Genomic DNA, 9,629 nt, shown 5'->3' on the forward strand with positions numbered 1-9,629 from the left:
TGAGTACGAGGGGGGGGAGGGGGGGAGCTACGCATTGTACCCTCCAGCAGGAAAGCCCATATATGGAGTGTGACAGCATTGGCGTGTGCTGTCGGAATAGCAGGTACGCTGAGAGAGTGTGGGCTGCGGAAGGAAGGGAGGGGTGCAGGGAGGCAGGGAGGGAGGTGCATCTGTGTGTGTGCCTGCAATTCGACGTGTGTGTGTGTCTGCACCTGCTATTCTACGTATATGTGTGTGCGCCTGCTGTTTGACATGTATGTGTGTGTTTGTGCCTGCTATTCGATGTGTGTGGGTGTGTGTGTGTGCCTACTATTCGGTGTGTGTGTGCGTGTGTGTGTCTGTTATTTGACGTGTGTGTGTGTGTGCCTGCTATCCAACGTGTGTGTGTGTGTGTGCCTGCTATTCAACGTGTGTGTGTGTGTGTGTGTGTGTGTGTGTGCCTGCTATTCAACGTGTGTGTGTGTGTGTGTGTATGCCTGCTATTCAACGTGTGTATGTATGTGTGTGTGTGTGTGTGTGTGTGTGTGTCTGCTATTCAACGTGTGTGAGCCCGCGGGCGTGCGTGCGTCTGTGCGCCCGCCTGCTTGAGCCTATAAGTGGGAATCTGATTGTGTCCATGTGAGTGCCTCTGTGTGGAGTGTGTGCGTCAGTGTGAGTCAGACACTGTCTCATCGTGTGCCTGCGTCAGCGCCGGGGACTGACACCAGCCAGGGAGACGGAAGGAGCCGCCGAGGAGCTGGGGATGAGAGGACGGGCGAAAGAATCGGAGGAAGCTTGTGGGGGAGACGGGTAGAGAGAAGCAGGAAAAGAGGACGATGGCAGGGGTGGTAGTGGAAACATTTCAGATTAAAAGGGACGCAGCAGACATTTCTTAAGTGCACTTTAATATAAATGCATTTGACAACCAAATACACTTATCAGCAACACAAGAGAACACTGATCCACAATGTCCATTCTTATTAAATAGCATATCTCATGTATGTATTGTTCTTGTAGTATAAATATTTCTTTGTACAGATATATTTATATAAATATACAAATTTGTACAATCTTTTCATTCCACAATGTTAATCGCTATACATCATATACACATATCAATAGAAATAAGAAATATGCAAGTTGATTGAACAGCATTCATTTTTCAATTCACACATTATTATTAATATTATACTTTTAAACATTTTATCAGTTAAATAGATAGAACGTAGGAATCAATCCTTTACTTTACCGTAGACAACTCTACGTTAGCGTGTCGACACCATGGGAATAGAACCATTCTCAACCCGTGTCGCTTAATAACTAAATAGAAATAGTACCCATCCCTATTTTTTCCAGCTCATTTTTTAAAACAAAACTTCTTGTGACTTTGGATATTTCCCCTCTTTAAAAAGAAGAATCACTCGTACATTCAGACACCTGTTGCCAGACCGAGACGCCTTACACAGTAAGCCACCTGCAGTGTTATCGAGGTTCTCACTGGATCACTGTATGGCGTCACGTTGTTGCGTGTTTCCCAATGGGCACTATAGTTAGATAATAAATAGAATTCCATAAGTCGTGGGTTGCTGGGCCAATGGGAGCCGCTAGACATCGCGAGTATTGCGAATATTCAATGTCGCAATAATCCGTAGCAGCCACATCTACCCCGTCCCGTTGGACTTACCGCCGGAGGGCCATGAACTCGGCTCCTCGGACGCCGGACACAGAAGCAATAATGTACAGGGCGTTTCCCTAGCAACGCGTGCTTTGCAAAACTGCACGCAGGCTAGGTAACGTCATTCTCCGTTTTACACAAAAATGTATATGAAAGGGAGAGGCTCTCATAGGTTTCCACTGCGGTGTAAAACATGTGGCGCCTCCCCTTTCCTTCAATACATACTGGTACATGTACTCCACGTATCTAGAAACATTTGTACAGCACATTGATAAACGAGTCTGAAATGAATAAGTAACCGTAAGTCAAATGTTGAAAAGCTGCAGCCACAAACTCAAAGCTCAAAAGCCTTTGAAGTATCAGATTAAGTTTGAATTTGCATACAGGTACGAAAGCTGGTTGCGATATTTGTGCATTTTGACAGCGGCATCAAGTTTTTGAGTGAGGGGTGGGCACACCGATTGACAGTCCCACTGAAGCAAGCAGGGCTGTTGCGGCTAGCTGCCCGATGAGGGTTTGTTAAGATCAATTACTGTCCTCTAGAACTTTTGTGCTTTGTGTTTGTATCGCTGCGTCACAAGCTTTGAGCAGTTAAACCGGTGATATTGTTTTTTTCACAAGCAAGGAAAAGCGTTTTTTTTTGTCTTAAAAGTTCGTACTAGAAGTTCCTCACTACAAGTGAATACAAGTGCATCTGTAAGTTGAATTGCGCTTACATGGTCAGAGTTCTCATTCTCTGTCTCTGCTCGAAACGAAAGCTCGTCACAGAAACGCAATGGGACACGGACTGAGCTGAAACCCAGGCCACGGCCTGATCCGCACAGCCATTATGTTGCACCATAATTGAAATATAAATACATGGATAAATAAATCAACAAAATAAGAAGACAATCTTTGTTCGTCAGACATCACGGTAGATAAGTAATTGTCCGTTTGGTTTTTATATACATTATGTATATATTTATACAGTAAATATTCTTCACTTTTCAGTAAAAGTAGCTCCACGAAATATGACAATATGCCATACTTAATGAAGTAAGTCACAGACTTATTTTAGAACGGAGGATCACTTCCACTCCCATCTGAAAGACAAAAGCGAGAGAGAGAGAGGAAGGGGGGTTAGTATGTTTCACTGAGCATGAGCAAAAGGTCTAAAGAATGCGGTCAAACAGAAGGAGACCCGGACGAGAGGAGGCCTGCTCTCACCTTCATGGAAGTACTGTTGCGGCGGGTGACGTTGGAGTTGATACAACTCAGGTTGTTGCCCCAGGTCAGGGGCGATCGAGGCACCTGCCCCAAACACGGGTTCCAGGGCGGCCAGCTCCTCCAGGAGGGACTGGGCGCAAGGCAGGCCGAGGGCGGCGGGGCTGACGGGCGCGGCGGGGCTGGTCGCGGGGGAGGCGGTTATGAGCAGAGGGGGGCATTCTGGGATTGAGGAAGAGGAGGAAACCTCCATCTCCATCCCTCCCGCCGCCTCCGCTCCCCCTTCTCCCGTCACGCCTGCGTCGGCGACCGCTGTCACCCCGCCCCCGGCCGTGCAGTTACAGTGCGCCGATTGGACGCTACAGAAGTGGCTGAGGCCCACGGTGGAGCCCCCTTCAGTGTGGGAGGGGGGGTGCCAGTACACCGGGGTGGGGGGAGAGGGCGGGGGGCACGAGGGAGTCGGGGAAGAAGGGCAAGGAGAGGGAGTTGAGGAGGAGGTGGAGAGGTCCTGGAGGAGGGTTTCTAAGAGACTCTCTTCAAACAGAGAGATGTCATCGGGAAGGAGGGGGAGATCCAGGCCTCTCCAGGGCTTGATGGGATAGAATTCCTCCATCATTGGGGCGGAATCCACAACTGGGTCAGCGACAGGGTGGGATGGGGAGAGCGTGGGGGAGGAAGGGGACGAGGAAACGGTGGAGGGGGAGAACTTCGGGAGGAGAGGGTCAGCGTAGAACCCTTCCGCTAACGAACTGAGGTGCTGGACTAAGAGCGATATCTCAGCTCTCTCTTTCTCTCTTTCTCTCTCCAGGGAGAAGAAAGACATGCCGGACTGCTTTCCGGGCGAGGCCTCCGGGGTCAGGAGACCGTCCGGGGGGTAGGGGAGGGGGCCCAGGGGCACGTCTACGTACAGCGGCCCCCGGACCTCGGGCAGGGTCATGACGGTGCAGTCGCCATCCCCGGGGCTGTCGGGGGTGGGGGGCAGTTTCTCGTACAGGCCCCCACTGCAGGGCTCCCCGGGGAAGAGCAGCTCAGAGGAGGGCGGGGAGAGGCTCAGATGGAGGAGCGTGGACTGAGTCATGGGGGCAGGGGGGCTGCCTGTGGCAGTCACAGGGGGGGCGGGGGGAGAATCGGCAGAGGGACCGGTGGCTGGAAACAACGGGGAAGTGGTGCCAGCGGGATCTAAACTAAAAAGCGGCTCCCCGAACAGGAAGCTCCCCCCGCTGAGCTGGGGGGTGTAAGGGGGAGTACAAACGATCTCCTTCCCCTGCTGGGGGTTGGATGTGGAGATGGGGGGGAGAGGCAGTGGCAGGGTAGGCAGGGGAGGGTCGAGGGGGAAGGACGGGGGAAGGAAGATGTTCTGTGTGAGAAAGTCCAGGTCGGACACGGTAGCAACAGTCACAGGAGTGGAGGAAGTAGAGGAGGCGGGGCTTGGAGCCGGGCCTGCGGAGTGCGGCTGCTGAAAGAGGCCCTCCTCCTCCAGCGAAGAGAGGCTGGACCGGGGGTCGCACTCCATTTGGGAGGACTCCCCAGTGGCTCCCCCCAGCTCCTCGGAGGAGCCGGTGCCGCACACGCTGACGCTGAAGTCGAAGGACTGGACGGACAGGCCGCTGCTGCCCGGCGTGAAGACCTGGTCGGGGCTGGACAGCGTGTCCGGGGACTGCAGGCTCAGGCTGTCCTGATACGTGGAGGTGGAGCTCAGGGTCAGGGTGAGCTTGGTCTGCTCTGAGCACAGCTGCTGCCGCACGGACCAGGCCTCTGATTCACTGCAAGAGGGAGGAAGGGAGGGAGAGAGAGGGGGAACAGCTCAGCTACAATCTCACCCTTTAAATGTGACAATATACTGACATCTGGGAATATTGAATCCTCTCTCATTTGCTAAAAATTTCAGAGAATGTTGGCTGACATAGTGAGAGGTACGTGAAAAGAACACAGGAGTGCTGATGGTCCTAAAGATGGTTAAACTGTGGTACCTGATAACGTAGTTGTGGCTGCTGATGGGGTGTTTGCCCGCCTCCAGCTGCAGGACCATGTAGAGCCACACCCAGGAGCTGTCGGCTGCCTCCACCCTCACCACCATCTCCACTCGCCCTTCTCCTCCTTCACGGACTGCAGAGAGCAAGAGGGGGAGAGAGAGAGAGCGTGTAAGTACTGAGACACTCCACAAACGCCGCAGTGCTGAGTAACAGGTGAATCACATTTGACTTTTCATTTGAGCCGTGCACGTTCTCCGAGCGGTTTGTGTTTGGCGTGAGCGTGCAGCCGTGGGCGGCTCGGCCGGGGTACTCACGCAGGCTGCAGTGCTGAGCCGAGGCGTGTGAGAGATCCTGCGGGTGCAGCAGGCTGTACCAGGAGCGGGAGCGCAGGGCTGCCGCGTCGAACCCCAGGTACACACTCACACTGCAGAGAGAGAGCACAGGGAGAGAAGCTGCCGTCAGCCACAATGTCCTGCCCACTGCTTTCCAATGGCATCCTAGCCTACAGAAACTCGTGTGCATTTCTTTTTGCAAGAGCAATCGAGAAATAATAGAGTATATGTGATAGCACACTCGAGATACTGGCATGTAGAGTGATTATAAAAGCCCCTCACCTGTCCTGCGCCTCTTGCAGTCTCATGTCCCGACTGTGTTGGGAGTGGAAGCAGGCCAGGAAGAAGGTGTGGTCAGCGGGTGGGGTTAGGATGGACTCTCCCATGGGAACGGGGCTGGGTGGGTGGGGCTCCAACGGGGAGCAGAAACACACCCACACTGGGTTGGAGGTCCAATAAGAGGCGGGAGAGGAGGAGGGGAAAGGCGGGGAGAGGCACCGCGCCCGGATCAGCACCAGCTTGTTTCCGGCGCTCTGTCTGCGGACCGACTTTGAAGTGTTGAAGCGGCACCGAAACAAACGCTCTGCGTGAGGGAGAGAGAGCGACCGGCTGATCAGTAAAGTCATCCGGAAAGCAGTCAAACTGGCATAGGCAGTTTTAGCCGTACATCAAATATGACAATCGCGGAGGCAAACGTGCTAGGCTTACCAGTGTCGGGTGAAGTTAAAGGTACAAGGTTGCTTCTCATGACAAAGTGGTCGATAGGATCAATGATATCGTACACGCTGTCACCCTGGGCAACCAGGTCCACCTGAAAAATTCCAACAGGAGAAATGCTTAATTAATACATTTGCCTATGTTCCTGCACAAGATTGCCTGTACTGCATTCATTCTAACCAAAAATGTTCCCATGCATCCACATGAAATATCCCTCTGTTTGGTTACTGAGTTGTGCCGCATTTGTCCTTCCTGTTCTCTCAACCACCCAACTGAATGAATCATAACCGCTTTCCCTACCTCCCCACTCTCTCTGATTTCCTGCTATTAGAACCCAATCAGAAATTAATCATTATGTCTGTATTACACACTGCCTCTCTCGCTCCCTTTGTAACGGTGACCTCTTGAGTGCCTACCATTTTATAATTGTTGGTTAGACTATGAGTCACCCAAACTGCACAATAGCAGCCAGACAGAGAGAGATAAAACTTATCTGTAATTGACACCTATCTGCTGATCAGAAAAACAAGGGGGACTTCAATATCAATGTTTATCTCTGGCCAACAATTCTGGAGATACTCTAGCCAAAATGTTAAGAATATTACAGATATGCAAGTCAGTATATCTTATAGCAATAAAACTTTAAGTAAATAAAATATGTGACATCTAAACGGTTATTTTCTCACTTTTAATGACTCACCATTGAATGCCCGAGATGTTCGGCGACGCTGTCAGACAAGTAGAGCAGTTTGCCCTCACCAGTCAACAGAAGTAAGAACCCTGGCATGTCCTGCACCAGCTCTGACATGTCCTGGAAGGACAGAAATTTAGCGCTCTCTTCATGACAACCAGCCACAGCGGCTTCTGAAAATAGAAAAAAGCACACAGGTTTATAACATGACACGTCCAATGAAAACAATATCACAATCTTTTGGCACTCGTTTGCAGACACCTTGTTTTTTCCTATGAATTTTTTTTCTTCTCCAGTGCACAAACGGAACTCTACTATCCTAAAAATCTAGCTCGCATCCATTCAACTGCAAGGGACATAGCGAACTTGCTTTCAGCATTCCTTGCGTTGTTCTTGTAACGGTCTCATTATTTCAGCACCCCGGACAGCACCCGTTACATTTCAGAACTATGGACAGCAATACTTGACTCTCAAACCTTAAAACGTCACGCAAAATCTTCGTCTATATAAATCTAAAGTCGCTAAATCAGCATATATATAATATAATATATAACCGTCATTTTACATTGAGATAATGTGCCTTAAATCATGCAAAGGCAATCTTAAACTAAACAGAACCATGAAGTTCACCTGTTGATTCAACCTTGCATGTGCTGCACTGAAATTGTTTCATGTTTCATGTAAGCCACCCAAATACTTTATGGCTACTTTATTGCGACAGCATTTCTTTACGAAAGATTACATTACCTTTCCACTTTGCAGGAAACAATTTCAACACATATACACTTTCAAGAAATTTGTCGAGGTTGTTTTTTTTTTTTTTTTTTTTTTTTACCTTGAGAGAAGAAGACCGATTTCCTCGTGTACATGCAGGCAAGCGACATGATGTGCAGGTAGGACAGTCGAGCTTTGTCCGCATCGGAGATCGGCAGCAGGTCCTTCAGATTCCGAATCTCTGCATTAATTTGGTCCCTCCTAGCCTTAGACGCTCCCTTCGTTGATCGATACATTGTAGCCAGAGTAGAAAAGAAGGTTTCACGTTCGGAATCTGTTGAATGTTACTGCCTAAAGTAGCTAGTGTTGTCTATTTGCGCCAGTTCTAATAACTGCTTGATACTGTGTTGCTTTTCTATGGGAATTTAAAAGTCTTTAAGATTCCAGAATCCGTTCTTCTGGTTCGGTGGTACTGCTCTACAGTCCGCTCCAGCGCATGGCTCGGTCGGCCGGCCGGCGGTTTGATCTTTCTCTCCCCCGATACAGAGTGTGAGTCAGTCGGCGGCGGGTCGCCGTCTCTCGCCCAGATATCGGGAGCCCGTGTATCTGGTGGGTTGACTCTGCTCGCCGGTAACTTATATAGCCTGGGACTCCGCCGGCATAGGGGGGCCCCCAATGCGCTATCAACGACGTAAGAAAAAAGGGGGGTTAGGAGAGGAGGGAGGGAGGAAGAGAGGGGGATTGATATATCTCATTTCAATACTCTCTCTCTCCCTCTCTCTCTGCACCCCCTCTCCCCATCCCTCTCACTCGCTCCATGACTATGCTTCGACGTCAGCTCCTCTCTCTACCCGCCGATGACGTTGGCTTGATACAGGGAGCTCCGGCGACGCAAAAATCCCGATTTGGACAAAACCGAGAGAGGGGCGGGAACAAACGTAGATGGAGTCACCGGGCCCCCGGTGTAATCAAGCGGGAGGGGGTGGTGGGACTCGTTATCACTGAGCTGAAACTGAGCTGCGTACGAAATAGATATCCAGCCTATCTCGCCTCATTCCTACATCCCTTAATCCATAGCATTCTCTGCCTTTTCCAAAAATGAATGCGCTAGGGACTAACACTATTGCATCGTCAATAGTCTATACAACGTAATGCAGTCCATCTGGCTTAATATCAAATTATCTTTTATACTGTATTACCATTTTTGATAAACGTGTGTTAAATGCAAAAATAAAAAATAAGATAAAAATAGGTAGACAAATAGACAAAATATGTGAAAAAATCCTAACTACGCTACTGTGGTTACACACGTCTATTAACGATATTAACATACAAGCTAAATGTTGGGCGATGGATATGTGGTAATAGACGTGGCACATAACTGTCTGCACAGATTTTACAACCACTGACACGGGTAACTGACGGTATCTGAGTAGCCTACATAAGCCAATTAAGCTGAAACATAAACCGAGCTGATTCCTTAGTGTTCAACCCAATTTTACGCATACGAGGCTGATCAGATGCCCCCGACTACTGATACCCCTCCGGAGCCTTAAGCAGACAGCGAAATTGAGTAAGCGACTGCGGCGAAGGGAACTGGAGTAGGGCAGTATCACACCGATGAATACCCAAAGCCGACGCTTTTTTTGTGAATGGATGCGATTGTCGATTCTAATTGAGTTATCTCGTCCAAGCCTCAAGGGCAGAAAGGAGAGGAAGAGGGAGAATGGGTGAAGGAGAACGAGATGGGGGAAACGTAGCTACAGTTCTTTGAAAGAAATCTCTGCTTGCGTTCCATCCGTTGCATAACCCAATGTTTCCTTATAAGGCGAAACAGAGGCTATAGATGCAACTAACAATGGATGTTCAATTCTGTCGCAATCGTCTTTGTGCGCATTTTAGTTTAACAGCACAGTGTTAAAAATGAATGCATTTTCTTTAAATGCAATGTTTCAAGCTCATCCTGACTGATGGGACGCTTTCTCAAACAAGCAATATTAAAACATATTTACTGTCGGGCATCCTTACAATGTAGGCTACATGTTCCAGAGTAAGCTGTGTAAACGGAACAGAAGGAGCAGAACATCCAGATCCAACTGGGGAAGCATAAAAAAATCTACTCCGCGAGCTCAGATGATTTTTCGCGCGGTCTTAAAGAGGACTGCAATCTTTACTAGTGCTGCTGTCTAAACAGTAGTGTCCCTGCCCGTTAGTATCGTTCCCTAATGGCGAACACGAGACAATAACCGTGGTGCCAATTTTTAAGCGAATCGATATGCGGTGAGAGAGATAAGACCCGAGTTTCAGATTAGCTCTTAGAATAACACTCACTGACCATCAAACTA

The 9,629-nt window shown here is 49.3% G+C and overlaps 1 protein-coding gene across 1 annotated transcript; it reads right to left on the reverse strand.

Moving 5' to 3' along the window:
* Positions 1 to 865: 865 nt before the first annotated feature.
* On the reverse strand, positions 866 to 8,074 carry npas4a (neuronal PAS domain protein 4a). The gene is made up of 8 exons (XM_035408447.1): positions 7,406 to 8,074; positions 6,580 to 6,743; positions 5,871 to 5,973; positions 5,445 to 5,745; positions 5,145 to 5,254; positions 4,828 to 4,963; positions 2,861 to 4,620; positions 866 to 2,736 (listed from the first exon to the last, which is right to left on the reverse strand). Exons 1-8 carry the CDS (start codon positions 7,578 to 7,580, stop codon positions 2,708 to 2,710), a joined length of 2,778 nt encoding a protein of 925 aa, XP_035264338.1. The 5' UTR covers positions 7,581 to 8,074; the 3' UTR covers positions 866 to 2,707.
* Positions 8,075 to 9,629: the final 1,555 nt, after the last annotated feature.

The sequence above is a fragment of the Anguilla anguilla genome, chromosome 3 (assembly GCF_013347855.1).
Source record: "Anguilla anguilla isolate fAngAng1 chromosome 3, fAngAng1.pri, whole genome shotgun sequence".
In the NCBI taxonomy this organism is placed as follows: Eukaryota; Metazoa; Chordata; class Actinopteri; order Anguilliformes; family Anguillidae; genus Anguilla; species Anguilla anguilla.